At 41.4% G+C, this 20,767-nt stretch overlaps 1 protein-coding gene across 5 annotated transcripts in view; it reads left to right on the top strand.

Moving 5' to 3' along the window:
- The window catches only part of LOC115145922 (SAM and SH3 domain-containing protein 1-like), an 84,843-nt gene continuing 64,076 nt past the window's right edge, over positions 1–20,767 (top strand). For all 5 annotated transcript variants that reach the window (XR_003866071.2, XM_029687579.2, XM_029687578.2 and 2 more), the window contains exon 1: positions 1–1,229. Coding sequence is in view for 4 of the 5 variants with exons in the window: in XM_029687579.2 (XP_029543439.2) it covers positions 708–1,229 (522 nt within the window). In the remaining variant the exon portion in view is untranslated. The remainder of the gene's footprint in view (positions 1,230–20,767) is intronic.

The following is a 20,767-nucleotide window of genomic DNA, read 5'->3' as shown; positions in this document are numbered from 1 at the left end:
TGATTGAATGGAACTTTAGAGTCGAAAGCATACTAGACCGAAGAGAAAGTTACATCGGGAGAGAGAGGATGCATTGAACCATGTGCTACAACAAATGTGTTAGTAGCTGTTGATAAGAAGCAGTGATAAATGAAAACCTTTTTAGCGCACATGTAGGTTACCGTCTCGGATCCTCCTGAAGTTGGTCACTATATCGCGACTGAAAACTGCTGCAACGAAACGAACTTAAGGTTGAGGAATAGAAACCGACTGATATTCAGCCTGTGTAGGCTTACACCTATTGCACAATTCCTTTATTTGTCTTTTGAAACTCATTGTGTTTTACTTGGATATCATGCCACGCGTTCTCGTTCTCGCCTGCTTGGATTAATTGATAATCACATGCACCTGCTTGGTTGGATTTTTTGGAACCTCCACAACATGCAGGCCTATGAAACAATTAGGCAAAAATGTTACATTCTGAATCGTGAATGCACACGTCTTGGTCATTATTGAACACTAGTTGACTTGATTCCTTGGATCTCTCATAACTGGAATCATCTTTGCATGAGCCTGGAACGTTGGACCACTGATGGCGATGACATAGCGACCGCGGCATATGTTATGTCACAAGGATACCGCGCGCCCCTGAAGTTTACGTTTTGGATAGAATACTATTTCTAACAGCATATGCATGGCATACATTGCTCATCATATCGGATATCAAAATGATGCGCACCGGCCCAAGCCTTGTCTACGAGTGGCTACAGACTATTCAGGTGCCCCAATACTTGGAGGCGTTTGTGGACAATGGCTACGATGATTTGGAAGTTTGTAAACAAATTGGGGACCCCGATCTTGACGCCATAGGGGTACACGCACGGCACCACCGACAAAAAGTACTCAACGCGGTGAAGAAGTTAAGAGAGGAGGACAAGAAAAAAGCTCCCGGTCTTTACTTCACCCTCGAGCCTCTGAACCCCTCTCCCCTGAGCCCCTTGTTGGGCACCAGCACCAAGCTCATCACAGATTGCGAGAATGACTTCCAGTGGTCAAGGTCATGGACAGAATCCAATCAAGAGGAGGTTGGAAATGGAGGTCACCAACAATCATCTTGTCCAACAAACCACAATCTAAGTTTAACTGATGATTGTAAAGAGTTGGTGGCCAATCCCAAACTGAAGGTCTTGATCAGGGATAAACTTGTGAAAGATAGAGTCCACCACAATGAGCCGCCATACACCTATAAGGTAGGCTCCTATTTGTCATTCACGATGTTGATTACTATAAGGATTTGTTCAGAGACTGTCACATACAATTACACACTCTTCCCTCTGGGCTTGGTGTGATGAATAGTATGGCCAATTTCTTTGATGGTGCTGTCTACCATCAATTCTGCTCATTCTTCCAGTCAGGATGACTCTCACTTGTTTGAAGTCTGTGACAGGCAGTCGGAGGACTTAAATATGCATATATTTAGAAAATATATTTACTCAGAAATGATTTTGGTCCTATACGTCTGACCGGACACCTGCTAAAGCAATCTTCCATTGTCCGAGGTCATTTCATTTAAATCCTACGGTAAAACGTTATTGCCCTGGCTGGGGTAATCAGCTCATATCCTTCAGACTCTGACAGCTGTCAATGTTACCTAACAGTACTTTACTGTGGGTGGAACTAATGGCTTCCATTGTGGAGGAGTCTGACTCCATAGAGAAATACAATGCCTTCAGGCTTTTTCCACATTTTGTTGTTACAGCCTGAATTTAAAATGGGATATGTAGATTTTTTGTTGTTGTTACTGGCCTACACACAATAACCCAGAATGTTGAAGTGGAATTGTTTTTGAAATGCATACAAATGATGAACTGAAATGTCTTAAGTCAATAAGTATTCAACCCCTTTGTTATGGCAAGCCTAAATAAGTTCAGGAGTAAAAATGTGCCTAACAAGTCACATAAGTAGCATGGACTGTGTGCAATAATAGTGTTTAACATTATTTTTGAATGACTACCTCATCTCTGTAGCCCACACATACAATTATCTGTAAGGTCCCTCTGTCGAGCAGTGAATTTCAAATGGATACAACCACAAAGACCAGGGAGGTTTTCCAATGCCTCGCAAAGAAGGGCACCTATTGGTAGATAGGTAAAAAATAAAATAGCAGACATTTTATATTTCCATTTGAGAATGGGGAAGTTATTAATTACTCTTTGAATGGTATATCAATACACCCAGTCATTACAAAGATACAGGTGTCCTTCCTAACTCAGTTGCCGGAGAGGAAGGAAACCGCTCAGGGATTTCACCATGAGGCCGATGGTGACTTTAAAACAGTTACTGAGTTTAATGGCTGTGATAGAAAACTGAGGATGTATCAACATTGTATTTGCTCCACAATCATAATGTAATTGACAGAGTAAAAAGGAAGCCTGTTCAGAAAAATATATATTTCAAAACATGCATCCTGTTTGCAATAAGGCACTGAAGTAAAACTGCAAAAAAAATATAATAATGAGTGCGATTTCCTGGATCGGTGAGCCAGGCACGGCTGTCCAAAATGTCTCTTCTCCTCCAAAAAGTCGTATTGGAGCTGAGCTGTGTCACAACAGATTAAAGAAGGCATGCTTAGACTACAGTCTCAGGCAGCATTCTATAGAATATCGAGAGAACACAGCGCATCAGCTACTTTGTGTTGGTTTCCTTTTTATTGTCTTTAGCTCCTCTCTGAAAAGATTACATTTGATTAAAAAAAATATATAGATTTTTTTTTATTTTTTACTATGGCTCAGAGTTTTCACATTGCAATCTGTATTATCTAACATGTTATAATGCCACCACACGCAAGTAAAATTAAACTCCTTCTAAATCCGACTTGGATAATCAGTATTTTCCAAACTACAGTGCCACTAATAAGTGACTTGATTATTATCCATATGCATGCAGAACTGTGTAGCTGCTCTGCACGCATTTTAAGACGATGTTGTACTTTTGTGCTCCGATTCTCTGCCACATGCCCATAATGTTCATGAAAGATTCAGGGGCTACAAACTGCTAAGTGCAGAGAGGCACTTTGTGACTCACTACTGACCTTTTGTATGGAAGCACAGGTAAACAGATTCAGGTTTATCTGACTGACAATATACTGAACAAAAATATAAATGCAACATGTGAAGTGTTGGTCCCATGATTCTCGAGCTGAAATGAAAGATCCCAGAAATGTTCTATACGCACAAAAAGCTTATTTCTCAACTTTTGCACAAATTTGTTTGTATCCCTGTTCATGATCATTTCCCCTTTGCCATGATAATCCATCCACCAGACAGGTGTGGCATATCAAGAAACAGATTAAACGGCATGATCATTACACAGGTGCACTTTGTGCTGTGGACAATAAAAGGCCACTCTAAAATGTGCAGTTTTGTCACAACACAATACCGCAATTGGCACACTGACTGTAGGAATGTCTACCTGAGCTGTTGCCAGAGAATTTAATGTTAATTTCTCTACCATAAGCCATCTGAATGTCGTTTTAGAGAATTTGGCAGTATGTCCAACCGGCCTCACAACTGCAGACCACTTGTGACCAGATCAGGACCTCCACATCCCTTTTGTGGGGAATAACTCATTCTGATTGGCTGGGCCTGGCTCCCCAGTGGCTGGGCCTATGCCCTCCCAGATCCACCCATGTCTGCGTGCCTGCCCAGTCGTGTGAAATCCATAGATTAGGGCCTAATGAATTTACTGAACTGTAACTCAGTAAAATTGTTGCATGTTGCGTTTTATATTTTTGTTCAATAGTTATTTTTGGTCCTTTAGTTGTTTCAAAGCAGCACAGACAGTTTAGTTAGACTAATCATTGGCTAACCTGATTAATTCCGCAGAGGGTTTTATATCAATACATTAAAAGGGAACCAACTGGAAAATAGTGGGAAAATAGAAGGGGCAGAGATGATAGGAACCAGAGGCTATGGCAAAAATATGTTTTCCATGTCTGCCATAATCACAGCATCTGTGGGAATTTGATTATGATACCCTAAGTGATTAGATTGAACAGTGGTGTGCTATACAATGTTTGTTTTGACCTACAGTATTTACATTGTTGATCTAACCGTTAACTCTGGCATTGTTTGCTCTTTCATATATCTGCTGATGTCAAACTGGCATTTGGAAAAGGACAACCACAGCCAGAGCTTGATCCATGGGCTGTTGATAGCTTTTTGGAATCGAGTCCTTTCAGGTCAGCAGTTTAATTCCATTAAGTTGGATGATTCAGATATAGGCTACAGGCCAGGTAGAATGATTCATGCTTTCTACAACTGGAGGAGGAACCGTAGAATCATTAGAATTGTAGAATTAGAGTCATTCTATGCAAGGGGCTGTATTGGGGATAAAGGGATCAATCAGAACTGTTTTACCAGAGTAATAATACATGCGATTAGTGTTATTATAGTTATGCATGGTAATAGTGTTATTACACAGTGAGAATGGATCTTATTACAAGCCGATCTGACGGCATTATCAAGTATATGCTGCTGGTTTGGAAGCTGTCCTAATTAGATCATTGAAAAATGGGTCTGTATGCTGTAATTGCCTAAAACCTTGGCCTTGTTTCGATATGTGTTCCATAGCAGCACGGCAAGATCAATCCTAACTAACTGAGCCCTTCAGTGTTTTGCCTGCCTGGCTACGTTCCAAATGGCACCCTATTCCCTTTTCTAGTGCACACTTTTTGACCAACCAGTCTGGGGGGGCGGGGGACGACGACAATTAATACAATTAGGCCCTCATAAACGACTTAACTACTGCCTGGGGCCTGGAATAGACATTGTGTCTTATAGAAAATGACAAGCATTAGAGGCTATTTAAAGTATAGCTGTAATCTATGTCCATATAATACGATTGCAGCCTCAGGCTCGACTTTCTCACAGTGAAGTTAATCTATGCTGGAATACTTAGCTACTGTAGGTATTTCTCTCTTTACTATATTGACAAAGACAAGATTTAGAGAAATAAGAACTCATGAGTCATGAAATGTAGCTTGCACAGTTGAGGTTTTAGCAGAACTATATAATGTGGCCTAGTTGGTTGTCTGTTTTTAACTGATTTTTCTTCTTTGTTTCGGCTGGTGTTTTACAAGGATCCAACAAAGTACATCATGAGATTTCTCTGAATTCACGAAGAAAAATGTGCCTTTTGTCATTCTAATGTGAGGCAGCATATGGTAAGTTTTGTCCCACCAGACTCCTGGTGGGACGTGCGTATTCCCCCTTTCTCTCTGTTACAACAATGGGGCACATTACCCAAGAACCCCTCTGCTCCACTGGACTGGCAGTCTGACACATTCTTAGAACAGAGTGGCTAACAACAGTTCCACTACCATAGAATTAGAATGAATTCTATAACTTCTAAAGCCCTGCTCCGGAAGGGTTGGCCTGGTTTGCCCTTCGAGGCTCGCAAGACAAGCAGAACCAGCAGGCTCTTTTGGACAGTCTGGCCCAAGATAAAGCCAAGCTGAATAGGAGCTCAAACGGACAAAGCTCTATAGAAACAGACAGATGTCTCTGTATTTGTTACAAAAAAATACAGTATTAAATGGACTGTTTGTCTTTCATACATTCCTTAAAACAATTGACTACTTGGCTATACTGTGCTATATATGAGAGTTAGGTGGTATCCAGATTTCCATAACTTCATACTGTGCCTGCTCTATCCCAGGCTATACACTGGGGTCACTTAGAAATGTCCTTGTTTTTTAAATAAAATCTTTTTTTTGTCTATTTAAAATAACATCAAATTGATCAGAAATACAGTGTAGACGTTGTAAATTACTATTGTAGCTTGAAACAGCTGATATTAATAGAATATCTTCAGAGGCGTACAGAGACTTGTTATCAGCAACCATCACTCCTGTGTTCCAATGGCACGTTGTGTTAGCTAATCCAAGTTTATCATTTTAAAAGGCTAATTGGTCATTAGAAAACCCTTTTGCAATTTTGTTAGCACAGCTGAAAATGGTTGTTCTGATTTAAAGAAGCAATAAAACTGGCCTTCAGGCTAGTTGAGTATCTGGTGCATCAGCATTTGTGGGTTCGATTACAGGCTCCAAATGGCCAGAAACAAATAACTTTCTTCTGAAACTCTTCAGTCTAGTTTTGTTCTGAGAAATTAAGGCTATTCCATGCGAAAAATTGCCTCTTCACTGCTGATGTTGAGACTGGTGTTTTGCGGGTACTATTTAATGAAGCTGCCAGTTGAGGACTTGTGAGGCATCTGTTTCTCAAACTAGACAAACTGATGTAGTTGTCCTCTTGCTCAGTTGTGCACTGAGGCCTCCCACTCCTCTTTCTATTCTGGTTAGAAACAGTTGGCGCTGTTCTGCGACGGGAGTAGTACACAGCATTGTACGAGTTCTTCAGTTTCTTGGCAATTTCTCGCATGCAATTAATTGCCTTAATTTCTCAGAACAAGACTAGACTGACGAGTTTTAGAAGAAAGTTCTTTGTTTCTGACCATTTTGAGCCTGTAATCGAACCCACAAATGCTGATGCTGCTGATACTCAACAAGTCTAAGGAAGGCCAGTTACAACAAGCATGCAGATAAGGTTCCCTGAGACTGTTTCTGACAGTTTGTGCAGAAATTCTTCGGTTGTGCAAACTCTGTTTCATAAGCTGTCCGGGTGGCTGGTCTCAGATGATCCCGTTAGTGAAGAAGCAGGATGTTGAGGTCCTGAGCTGTCGTGGTTACATGTGGTCTGCGGTTGTGAGGCCGGTTGGACGTACTGCCAAATTCCCTACAACGACGTTGGAAGTGGCTTATGGTAGAGAAATTCTGGCAACCGCTCAGGTAGACAATCCTGCAGTCAGCATGCCAATTGCATGCTCCCTCGACTTGAAACGTTGTGGCGTTGTGTGACAAAACAGCACATTGCAGTGGCCTTTTATTGTCCCCAGCACAAGGTGCATCTGTGTAATGATTATGCTGTTGGTGGATGGGTTATTTTGGCAAAGGAGAAATGCTCACTAACAGGGATGTAAACATTTTTAACAGAATTTGAGAGAAATAAATTTTTTGTGCGTATGGAACATTTCTGGAATCTTTTTCAGCTCATGAAACATGGGAGCAACACTTTACATGTTGCATTTATATTTTTGTTCATAGTTTACAATTGTCTGGAAAATTATCAGTCTGTGTGCAGGTCATTAATCTGCATCGATTTGAATCACAGACTAGGACTATTGTAAAACCTGGAAGTGGGTCTTGTGGTCTACAGCACAATAAGCTTCCTGCTGGGTCTCTAATGCAGTAACGTTAAGGAAATGTATAAATAAAGACTAAATCTGTTAAGGCCACGGATACATGCATACATTGGTCCCTTCCCTCTGTAAGTAATGTTTTGAATTATAGCGTATGTGTTTTAAAAGCCCAAATACTTTAAGATCTGTACATTCATGTCTGCTTTCATCCTCTAGCGTGGTCGTCTGGTCAGTCTGTAATCCTCTAGAGTGGTCGTCTGGTCAGTCTGTAACATTGCCTCACTACCCTGCAGACACATCAGTGCAATAAATCTTGATCTTAATGGCCTTGCCGCACAGTGACTGACTGGTATTTAGTATCTCTAGTAGTACTTCACTATCCCTTTACTGACATTAACAGCTATAAATAGACCTACTGTATATAGATTAATGCATATTTCTGTCAGACTAGAGTACACTGAAGGTCAGGTCAACTATATAATCAGTGCCCTATGGAAGTCGGGTGAGGTTGTTCAATAGACTACTATCTCAGTCTAAATATAACTTAGCTCAGTCTTGTTAATTGCAATCCACTTTTCTGAATCAGTAGTGAACAATTGAGGGATTAGTGTGCCATTTGAGATGCAGTCCTTGTTTTCTGCTAGTTGTATATTCCTGTTGGCTGCTAAGTCTACCCGTAGTTGGCAACTTATTGGCCACCAGCTGTTTAGTCCTAAGGAGCTCTCCCCCTGTCTTCACATCCCCTCCTCCTATAGTTGAGGGTTATAGCCAGTCTGGTCCCAAGGAGCTAGACCCTCCCCTCTTCACATCCTTCTCTTATAGGTGAGGGTCATAGCTAGCCACCCTCTTCACATCCCTCTCTATAGTCTAGTCTCCAAGGCCCAGACTACAACCAGCTGCCAGCCCCAGTGTGGTTCCAGTGATGGAGCTCTCCTTCTCCCTCTATAGTGAAGGGTCACAGCCAGGCCACTGCTGTAATAGTGCATTTGAAGCCTGCTATAATGACCTTGCTTAAGTTCCACAACTGACTTACACTTTTTCTCTCCCTCGCCCAAAACAATTTTTACTAGATTTAGGTTTGGACATTTTCGGGGGGGGGGGGGGGTTTAGAGTTCATTATCAATTTATTTAATCAGGGAGTCACCATTGAGACCAGTGTCTCTCTTACGAAGGAGCCCTGCATAAACAATTTCATAAAATACATTTAAAAAAACGAATACAATATAACACAAGTCAAATACAGCACAACAAACATAAATGTACACAACAGTCAACTAAAGTGAATATAGTCATCTAGAGGGAATTAGGTTTTTTTCAGTCAGTGGGGCAGAGGGGAACAGCCTCTACTGCAGCCTGAGTCCATACTGCAGATCAAGTACCATTACTCTTGTGCAGATTGCACTCATTCATTTCCACACATTAGTCTCGTTTTCATTTATTTTATAAGGTATTACATTATTGGTGAGTTTAATATAGGAGTGCATTTTGTTTTATAATGTATAAGAAAAATAGGTGTTTAAGTGGTTAGATGAGTCACGGAATGTATATGTAGGAAGTAACAAAAATGTAAATGTTTTACTTGAACCTACATGACACTTCACCCTTTCTATTTGAACCTTATCCAGTGGTCTCATCTGTTTTTGTTCAAGCCCATAGAAAGATGGTGATGTCCAATGTGCAAATGTAATTTGCAGTTCTAAATTAACTTCTGAGTTGTCTTTGCATGCATCCTTTTATGCTTCTCGTTACCCACCCAAGGTGAAATGGAATTATGCTGTTACCGTGTGTGTACTATATTGGTGGAAAATAAAATTGGGTAAGTAGGAAGTAACCCTGTCACACACAAGACAAGATAATCCGTACCTATGTTTCCTTCCAATTGGCTACATATTCTCATGCGAATATTCTATCATCCGCATAAAGAAGATATGCGAATATTCCCACCAGTGGTGTTTCCGCCAAACTCATTTAGGATAAAAATCAGTGCGTGATGAAATGGCATGCGCAAAATGTACTTTTTTGCTTAAGTTTTAATTTACTGAATAAATGGGTTTCCAGCGCTTTTTCAACTCCACGGATAGTTTTGTAACATACTGTTACGTTAATAAATAGAACATTTGCACACTTTGGTCTTAGCATGCGCGCTCTAAACAACAGTTTGCAGATACAGTATGCTGTGCGGGTATACACGTATCAAAATTCATGGGTGAGAGCGAGAATATTTGTCAAACTGCAGTCAAACGTCGATCATCATAGCAGCAGAATCAGACCCTCGATTTCTATTCGAAAGGAGCATCAAGCTCATCCCCATGCACTTTCACCACCATGTGAAATTCGTTTCCTCTTTCATCTAGTTTAAAACTGCGTGGTTTCCAGAGTCGTAGTGGGAGGACCACACATCATATCATCGGGTGAATCAAAGTTTACTTCAATATGATGGTTATGATAAGCGATCAAATCAAAATTTGATTTGATGATAGGCGATCAATATTTGCACATTAAAGGCGTTTCCAGCTACACTTTTTCCACGTAATTTTAGACACAAAAAGATCCCACCGTGTCGAACTAACAAATTATCTGTCGGCATTTCTAAAGTTGTACCGAAACGTACTTTCCATCACAGCTGTAGTGAATTATTTTTTTGTTGCCTAAAAACACATTTGGGGGGGGTGTGTGTCTTACTTTCACGATTCATTCAGGTATCTGCATGTCTTTGGGTTATGATATTTGTGCGTCTAACTTTCTCACTCATTACTCACAGTATCATCTGTAATCATGGTAACATCCACATAGTTTAGAAGGGATTAGAAACGTGACTCAAATGACACAATACATTATTTACCATTCATTTCTATTGGGCACAAAATAATAAAACAAAACAAACAGCAAATGCATCCAACAATTTTGTGAAGCTCGCAAGCTTGATCTAGTCATTGCGTGCTATGAATATGAGACAAATACTTAACTATGTATTACTTTAATACACAAGTAAATTTATCCCAATACTTTTGGTCCCCTAAAATGGGGGGGGCTATTAACAAAGTGGTGTAATTTCTAAATGGTTCACCTGATATGGATGAAAATACCCTCAAATTAAAATGAGTCTGCATTTCAACTTCAGTCATTGTGTCATTTCAAACCCAAAGTGCTAGATTTGAAGTCTTCCCCAACTTTTTATTTTGTATTGCCTCTTCACTGTATAACAACCCATATTTATGAACAGAACACAAATATTTTTCTGAGGTTTGCCATAGTACATTACATTGAAAACGTGTTTTAATGACTAGATTACTAATCTACTACCTTCCTGGAAAATACCACCCACAATAAGTAATTGACCCTACCAACTCTGACAAATTTGATTTAATATTAACAGAACAGCACTGCATACATAATGTAATTGTGTTTTGTTCTTAACCACACATTCTGAAAAATCAGGTAGCCTACCTTGACAATCTTGCTTTTAAGATCAGAGAAAATAAAAGGGTTTTACATTTAAGTAATCTGTAGCCTGCAGAATACTATTATTGATTATTTCCCCCTTTTTAAATTTTAAATTTTATTTTACCCCCTTTTTCTCCCCAATTTCATGGTATCCAATTGTTAGTGTCTATCTTGTCTCATCGCTACAACTCCCGTACGGACTCGGGAGAGACGAAGCTCGAAAGCCATGCATCCCCCGAAACGCAACCCAACCAAGCCGCACTGCTTCTTAACACAGTGCGCATCCAACCCAGAAGCCAACCGCACCAATGTGTCGGAGGAAACACCGTGCACCTGACGACCTTGGTTAGCGTGCACTGCGCCCGGCCCGCCTCATGAGTCACTGGTGCGCGATGAGACAAGGATATCCCTACCGGCCAAGCCCTCCCTAACCCAGACGACGCTAGGCCAATTGTGCGTCGCCCCATGGACGTCACGGCCAGCTGCGACAGAGCCTGGGCGCGAACCCAGGATCTCTGGCAGTGCCCTAGACCACTGCGCCACCCGGGAGGCCCTATTTCACCATTTTTTAAAATTGCCATTCCGTTTTTAATAGTGGAATTTTGAACAGCCACGTTGAGTAAGCTACATCTGACAGCAAATGGTGAAGAACAAGAATGTTGTTTTATCGAGATACAAATATCCTGGGCTTTTTCATTTGGCGCATAGGCGTTCAACACACTAGTGCACAATTCCGAAAATGTACTGTTTCTGGGAAATTTGTGGGCACGTGTTCGGGCCTTCGTGTCCTATAAATCTCAGATAACGGACCACCTTTGTGTATGGATGTGTAATATGTCCGGAAACGGTTCAGTAAATCCTGAGAAAGGACCACACGCATCCACCCACTTACCAGAACCCATCTTGAAATTCCAGTGCTTGCCTTTGACGTTAGTTGCAATTACATCTCTGTCCATATCCCTCCCGTAAATGGCTGTGTACTTGCTCAAGGTTGGGCATACTTATTCGCCTCATTGAATGCTAATGCTTGCCTTGGTGGCTGTCACTGGTGTAATGAAAACACAATTATTAAATGACGGAATTACAGTGGTTTAAGGAATTAACTCATGATTTACTTTAAATGTATTATCTTCACACATCAGGATTCCTTCACCTTTTCAGAAATGTAATTCAAGCACCACTATGAAGGTTTTTCCAGCACCTCACAACATCGCTACAATACAAACAATAGACTTCTTGAAGGATGACAATTTCAGTAGAGCAAGAGAAAGTGGGTAATAGCATCTGCATTTAAGTTGAGCAGAGCCTGAAACTAAATTAACTCCTGCCAGTACTCTGATTCTTTTGAAAACACTTTAATCTCTTGAATTTATAATGTTGTGCTTACCTGCTTAAATGTCTTAAAGGGGGGTGGGTGATCTACCTCATGGAGGAATATGAACAGGCCTATTCAAAGATCAACTAAAGTATTTTCAAAAGACTCCAGCACAATACTGACAGTAGCCATCCAGCTTGGCCCAGAGCGAGCCTCCATTTGGGGTGCTATAGTGTTGGGTTGAGGTGTCCATGGGATACAGGTTTGCCTTGATCGAAAATCCCCAGACATCATACATTTACATTTAAGTCATTTAGCAGACGCTCTTATCCAGAGCGACTTACAAATTGGTGCATTCACCTTATGACATCCAGTGGAACAGTAGTGCATCTAAGTCTTTTAAGGGGGGTGAGAAGGATTACTTTATCCTATCCTAGGTATTCCTTAAAGAGGTGGGGTTTCAGGTGTCTCCGGAAGGTGGTGATTGACTCCGCTGTCCTGGCGTCGTGAGGGAGTTTGTTCCACCATTGGGGGGCCAGAGCAGCGAACAGTTTTGACTGGGCTGAGCGGGAACTGTACTTCCTCAGTGGTAGGGAGGCGAGCAGGCCAGAGGTGGATGAACGCAGTGCCCTTGTTTGGGTGTAGGGCCTGATCAGAGCCTGGAGGTACTGAGGTGCCGTTCCCCTCGCAGCTCCGTAGGCAAGCACCATGGTCTTGTAGCGGATGCGAGCTTCAACTGGAAGCCAGTGGAGAGAGCGGAGGAGCGGGGTGACTTGAGAGAACTTGGGAAGGTTGAACACCAGACGGGCTGCGGCGTTCTGGATGAGCTGTAGGGGTTTCATGGCACAGGCAGGGAGCCCAGCCAACAGCGAGTTGCAGTAATCCAGACGGGAGATGACAAGTGCCTGGATTAGGACCTGCGCCGCTTCCTGTGTGAGGCAGGGTCGTACTCTGCGGATGTTGTAGAGCATGAACCTACAGGAACGTAGTGGTGTGATCCGTGTGGTGTGGCTCGCGAAGTAGCTTTGGTCCCGCCAAGCAGCGCTGTAGTTCTTAAATAAGGGCAGTGAGGGAGGACCACACTACCGGAAATAGGGACGTGACGAACCACACTGATTGACGGTTTTGCAGGCCATTATTTTCATCACTCATCATCTCATCGTCTGCAAGCACTCTTCATCGTGCATCTAGAACCAGTAGAACACAGTAAACAAAGGCATCAGTCTCAAGTAATATATCTTTATCCCACCAACCTCAGATTGAGAGACAGTAAAGGGGAATTCCAACCTTTTGACATTTGTCACTTACCTTGATTGTACTTCCCCAAACAGTTTTTCTTACATTTTGTGAAGATTATTGGACTATTGTGAAAACAACATTCAACGACTGTTTTCATTCTACTCTTCTAGACTAAAATGCAGCACCAGTCCAAAGTTTGGACACACTCATTCAAGGGTTTTTCTTTCTTTTTACTATTTTCTACATTGTAGAATAATGGTGAAGATATCAAAACTATGAAATAACACCTATGGAATCATGTAGTAACCAAAAAAGAGTTAAACAAATCAACATGCTTGTTATATTTGAGATTCTTCAAAGTAGCCACCCTCGATGACAGCTTTGCACAGTCTTGGCATTCTCTCAACCAGCTTCGTGAGGAATGCTTTTCCAACAGTCTTGAAGGAGTTCCCACATATTCTGGGCACTTGTTGGCGGATTTTCCTTCACTCTGCAGTCCAACTCATCCCAAACCATCTCAATTGGGTTGAGGTCGGTGATTGTGGAAACCAGGTCATCTGATGCAGCACTCATTAATCTCCTTCTTGGTCAAATAGCCCTTACACAGCCTGGATGTGTGTTGGGTCATTGTCCTGTTGAAAAACAAATGATAGCCCCACTAAGCGCAACCCATCCTGTTTTAGTGTGCCTTGAATTCTAAATAAATCACTGACAGTGTCACCAGCAAATCACTCCCTACACCATCACACCACCACCTCGATGCTTCAAGGTGGGAACTACACATACAGAGGTCATCTGTTTACCTACTCTGCATCTCATGAAGACATGGCGGTTGGAAACAAAAATCTCACATTTTGACTCATCAGACCAAAGGACAGATTTCCACCGGTCTAATATCCATTGCTTATGTTTCTTCGACCAAGCAAGTCTCTTCTTATTGGTGTCCTTTAGTAGTGGTTTCTTTAAAGCAATTCGACTATGAAGGCTTGATTCACAGTCTCCTCTGAACATTTGATGTTGATATGTCTGTTACTTGAACTCTGAAGCGCTTATTTGGGTTGGAATCTTAGGTGCAGTTAACTCTATCTTATCCCCTGCAGCAGAGGTAAGCAACACTGAAGCATGCATGAGAGCACCAGCTGTTCTGGATGACTGTGCGTGAACGCTCTCAGTAACAGATGTGAGCAAGACCTTGAAACAGGTCAACATTCACAAAGCCGTATAGGACCAGGGCACAAATAATATAATATTAATTCTGCTCTTTATTTAGCCATCTTACATAAAACCTTAATTCATAATTTTTGATTTACAAATAACTCACCACAGGCGATGAGAAGGGTGTGCTTGAAAGGATGCACATAACTCTGCAATGTTGGGTTGTATTGGTGAGTTTGTCTTAAATCATTTTCCACACAGTCTGTGCCTGGTATTTAGTTTTCATGCTAGTGAGGGCGGAGAATCCTCTCTTGCATAGATGCGTGGATGGAAATGGCATTTGTGTCTTAAGAGTGGTTTGCCAAGGCAAGAAACTGAGTGCAGCCCTATCCAGAAATCTGGCAGTGGCTTCTGATTTAAGTTATTTTCACAGAACAGATTGTTGCAGTTTCAATTATGCTTTCTTGTTCAGATATCAATAAGTGGACTGGAGGCAGGTTGTTTGTCATCCGTTTCTGGAAAGTACCTGCGTAATTGCGCAACCAACTCACTCAGGTGCTTCGCTATATCACATTTGACATTTTCCGTAAGCTTGAGTTCATTTGTGCACAAACAAATCATAGAATGATGGAAAGACCTGTGTGTTGTCCTTGTTAATGCAGACAGAGAAGAGCTCCAACTTCTTAATCAGCCTCAATTTTGTCCAGCGCATTGAATATAGTTGTGGAGAGTCCCTGTGATCCTAGATTCAGATCATTCAGACGAGAAAAAACATCACCCAGATAGGCCAGTCGTGTGAGAAACTCATCATGCAAGGTGTCAGATAAGTGAAAATTATGGTCAGTAAAGAACTTTAAGCTTGTTTCTCAATTTTAAAAAACCGTGTCAGCGCACTTCTGTATATTGTAAAAGCATTACATGGTCGCTGCCCATTTCATTGCATAGTGCAGAAAATCCACGAGATCAGGGGCCTTGCTTTAACAAAGTTAACCATTTTCCATGTAGTGTCCAAAACGTCTTTCAAGCGGTCAGGCATTCCTTTGGCAGCAAGAGCCTCTCTGTGGATGCTGCAGTGTACCTAAGTGGCGTTGGGAGCAACTGCTTGCATGCGCGTCACCTCTCCACTATGTCTCCCTGTCATGGCTTTTGCGCCAGCAGTACAGATACTAACATGAGCAGCAGCTACATTTGGCTATGTACGGACCGTTAGTGGAATTCCCGCGAGAGAGTAACGGTTAATGTGATTGGATGTCAATTATTTGACTAAGCTACGTGTATTTGACATTGTCGTTATTTCGCTGAACACTAATGGTTTAATAAATAAAATATTGTCGTGAAACGAGGCTACTCAGGCAAGGGGGGACACTCACCCGAATGTATAGCCCCATTGGATGTAAATAAAAAATGTGAATCACATTTTATTTGGCGTACCCCCGACTGCATTGCTCGTACTCCTGTTTGGGAATACCTGCCTTAGAGTAATGATGGACTGTCGTTTATTTGAGCTGTTCTTGCCATAATATGGATTTAGCCTTATTTGGTAAAAGACCATCATCTGAATACCAACTCTACCTTGTCACAACACAACTGATTGGCTCAAATGCATTAAGAAGGAAAGAAATTCCACAAATTAACTTTAAGCAAGGCACACCTGTTAATTGAAATGCATTCCAGGTGACTACCTCATGAAGCTGGTTGAGAAAATGCCAGGAGTGTGCAAAGCTGTCATCAGGGTAAAGGGTGGCTACTTTGAAGAATCTCAAATATAAAATATATTTAGATTTGTTTAACACTTTTTTTTTGGTTACTACACGATTCCATATTTTATAGTTTGTCTTCTATTATTCTACAATGTAGAAAATAGTAAATAGCCCTTGAATAATTAGGTGTCAACTTTTGACTGATACTGTATATATTTTTTTGTAATGCAGACTAGCCAATGGATGATCATTTTCTGGTACGTAAATTGGAGTGTAGCTGCTCCGTTTGCTCCAGTGCTTAGGCGCCTGTGTGTATACAGTTGCAAGAAAAATTGGGAACCCTTTGGAATTACCTGGATTTCTGCATAAATTGTTCAAACAATCTGATCTGATCTTCCTATAATTCACAACAATAGACCGGGTGCTTAAACTAATAACACACAAATTATTGTATTTTTCTTGTCTATATTGAATACATAATTTAAACATTCACAGTGTAGGTTGGAAAAGTATGTGAACCCCTAGGCTAATTACTTCTCCAAAAGCTAATTGGAGTCAGCTAACCAGATGAGATTGGAGATGTTAGTTAGAGCTGCTCTGAAATATAAAAAAAACACTCAATGTGAGTTTGCTATTCACATGAAGCATGGCCTGATGTGAACCATGCCTCAAAAGATCTCAGAAGACCTACGATTAAGTATTGTTGACTTGCATAAAGCTGGGAAGGGTTACAAAAGTATCTCTAAAAGCCTTGATGTTTATCAGTCCACGGTAAGACAAATTGTCTATAAATTGAGGAAGTTCAGCACTGTTGCTATTCTCCCTAGGAGTGGCCGTCCTGCGAAGATGACTGCAAGAGCACAGCGCAGAATGCTCAGTGAGGTGAAGAATCCTAGCGTTTCAGCTAAAGACTTACAGAAATCTCTGGAAGATGCTAACATTTCTGTCGACGATGCGTAAAACACTAAACAAGAATGGTGTTCATGGGAGGACACCATGGAAGAAGCCACTGCTGTCCAAGTCAAACACTGCTGCACGTCTGAAGTTCGCAAAAGAGCACCTGGATGTTCCGCAGCGCTACTGGCAAAATATTCTGTGGACAGATTAAACTGAAGTTGAGTTGTTTGGAAGGAACACACAACACTGTGTGTGAAGAAAAAAGGCACAGCACATCAACATCCACCTCATCCCAACTGTAAACTATGGTGGAGGGAGTATCATGGTTTGGGGTTGCATGCTGCCTCAGGGCCTGGACAGCATGCTACCATCGACGGAAAAATGAATTCCCAAGATTATCAAAGCCTTACATTCTCCTGCAAAATGCCATCTGTTTGCCAATTGAAGCTTAACAGAAGTTAGGTGATGCAACAGGACAACAACCCAAAAGACAGAAGTAAATCAATAACGGAATGGCTTGAACAGAAGAAAATGTGCCTTCTGGAGTGGCCCTGACCTCAACCCGATTTTGAGATGCTGTGGCATGAAGAGCGGTTCACACCAGACATCCCAAGAATATTGTGGAACTGAAACAGTTTTGTAAAGAGGAATGGTCCAAAATTCCTCCTGACCGTGCAGGTCTGATCCGGAACTACAGAGAACTTTTGGTTAAGGTTATTGCTGCCAAAGGATGGTCAACCAGTTATTAAATCCAAGGGTTCACATACGTTTCCCACCCTGCACTGTGAATGTTTACACGGTGTGTTCAATAAAGACAAACGTATAATTGTTTGTTACTAGATTAAGCAGGCTATTGTTATGATGATTTTATGTAGAAATCTAGGTGTTTCCAAAGGGTTCACATACTTTTTCTTGCCACTGTATTATAATGTAGTATGTTGCATAGAGTAACATAGTTCTTATGCTATGCATAGACATTGATTGACCACTCTGATTTCCTTGTATTTTATCTCTGAAGCTTGACTTTCACTAAATGTATTGAAAGTGTACTCCTGTGTCCTGCTCGTTTATTTGATGTAGTAAAAGTTCAAACCAAACAAAAGTGGCTACGAGATTTAAAGAATATCTAAAAGTACTCTACTAAATGAGCAGGGTGGATGTTTCATCTCCCAAGAGAGGACAAGGTCACGAAAAGTGAACTTGTCGACGGAGGTTGTTTTCCCGAGGAGGAGAGCGAACGGATCTGAGCAAGAGGTAAACTCACTAGCAATGAACGTCACGGCCACAATGAGTAGACGAGGAAATGGAGTAATGGCTGGATACATTGGGAAGATGTATGCATTTGATGGCACTACAGAAGATTGTAATGTGCCCTGTGAATGGATTGAGGAGTATTTTGAAGCCAATGGCTAGCCAAAAATGATTTGTTTTAAAAGTTGGCTCATCTTGTCCTTTTGAGGCTTTCAGAGTGTTTTTGCACTATGATTTTGAACATTCACAGCAACTAGGGAACATCCATGACAGGCATCATCATAGCTTGCTTGCTACGTAACTTCTGAGAGAGAGCACACACCAAATGTTACTATGACCACTAGGTGTAGTCTTGTCAGCAAATGACTGATGTTTGAACACACACATCCGATTTGGTCACTTGTAACTTGCTGTTTGGGCAGTCCAAAACGGATATGAGAAACACAACTGCAGTGTGAACCAGGCGTAAGTGTATAATCCCTTCCATCTCTCCCACAACACACAGCCATACTCTACTAACCCATACAACCCACCCCCACAACATACATTCATACAGTATAAACCCTTCTATCCCATCAACATGCATTCATACAGTATAAACCCTTCCATCCCCACAACATACCTTCATACAGTATAAACCCTTCTATCCCATCAACATACCTTCATACAGTATAAACCCTTCTATCCCATCAACATACCTTCATACAGTATAAACCCTTCCATCCCATCAACATACCTTCATACAGTATAAACCCTTCTATCCCATCAACATACCTTCATACAGTATAAACCCTTCTATCCCATCAACATACCTTCATACAGTATAAACCCTTCTATCCCATCAACATACCTTCATACAGTATAAACCCTTCCATCCCATCAACATACCTTCATCATACAGTATATAAACCCTTCCATCCCATCAACATACATTCATACAGTATAAACATCCCATCAACATACATTCATACAGTATAAACCCTTCCATCCCATCAACATACATTCATACAGTATAAACCCTCCCATCAACATACCATACAGTATAAACCCTTCCATCCCATCAACATACATTCATACAGTATAAACCCTTCCATCCCATCAACATACCTTCACCCTTCCATCCCATCAACATACCTTCATACAGTATAAACCCTTCCATCCCATCAACATACCTTCATACAGTATAAACCCTTCCATCCCATCAACATACCTTCATACAGTATAAACCCTTCCATCCCATCAACATACCTTCATACAGTATAAACCCTTCCATCCCATCAACATACCTTCATACAGTATAAACCCTTCCATCCCCACAACATACCTTCATACAGTATAAACCCTTCCATCCCATCAACATACCTTCATACAGTATAAACCCTTCCATCCCATACCTTCATACATACCCTTCCATCCCCACAACATACCTTCATACAGTATAAACCCTTCCATCCCATCAACATACCTTCATACAACCCTTCCATCCCTTCCATCCCATCAACATACCTTCATACAAGTATAAACCCTTCCATCCCATCTTTTACACATCTCCATTCTCTACCCAGCTGTATCTGGTAGTTTTAGATACTGGCTGAATACTGAATGACTACTGTATGTTACCTCTCACCTCACAGAGACTGTGTATATAAGATGACCCCTCTCAAAGAACTTCTAGCGTACAGGCTGAGCCAATTGGGGCCAGTAGATGTGAATCTGTGTTAGAGATGCTGGGAGTAGTGCTATGGTACCATCTATATCCCCAAGGCCAACAGGGAAGAGCAACTCCAATTATCGAGTTTCAAGTATCTTTCACAACAACTACAAAATGTTAAACGGGGAATCAAATCAAATCAAATGTTATTTGTCACATACATGGTTAGCAGATGTTAATGCAAGTGTAGCGAAATGCTTGTGCTTCTACTTCCGACAATGCATTAATAACCAACAAGTAATCTAACTAACAATTCCAAAACTACTGTCTTATACCCACAAGTGTAGGGGGATGAAGAATATGTACATAAAGATATATGAATGAGTGATGGTACAGAGTGGCATAGGCAAGATGCAGTAGATGATATAGAGTACAGTATATACATATACATATGAGATGAATAATGTAGGGTATGTAAACATTATATTAGGTAGCATTGTTTAAAGTGGCTAGTGATATATTTTACATCATTTCCCATCAATTCCCATTATTAAAGTGGCTGGAGTTGAGTCAGTGTGTTGGCAGCAGCCACTCAATGTTAGTGGTGGCTGTTTAACAGTCTGATGGCCTTGAGATGGAAGCTGTTTTTCCGTCTCTCGGTCCCAGCTTTGATGCACCTGTACTGACCTCGCCTTCTGGATGATAGCGGGGTGAACAGGCAGTGGCTCGGATGGTTGTTGTCCTTGATGATCTTTATGGCCTTCCTGTAACATCGGGTGGTGTAGGTGTCCTGGAGGGCAGGTAGTTTGCCCCCGGTGATGCGTTGTGCAGACCGCACTACCCTCTGGAGAGCCTTACGGTTGTGGGCGGAGCAGTTGC

Source organism: Oncorhynchus nerka, linkage group LG18 (assembly GCF_034236695.1).
Source record: "Oncorhynchus nerka isolate Pitt River linkage group LG18, Oner_Uvic_2.0, whole genome shotgun sequence".
Taxonomy (NCBI): Eukaryota; Metazoa; Chordata; class Actinopteri; order Salmoniformes; family Salmonidae; genus Oncorhynchus; species Oncorhynchus nerka.
This window is presented reverse-complemented; position numbering and strand designations above follow the sequence as displayed.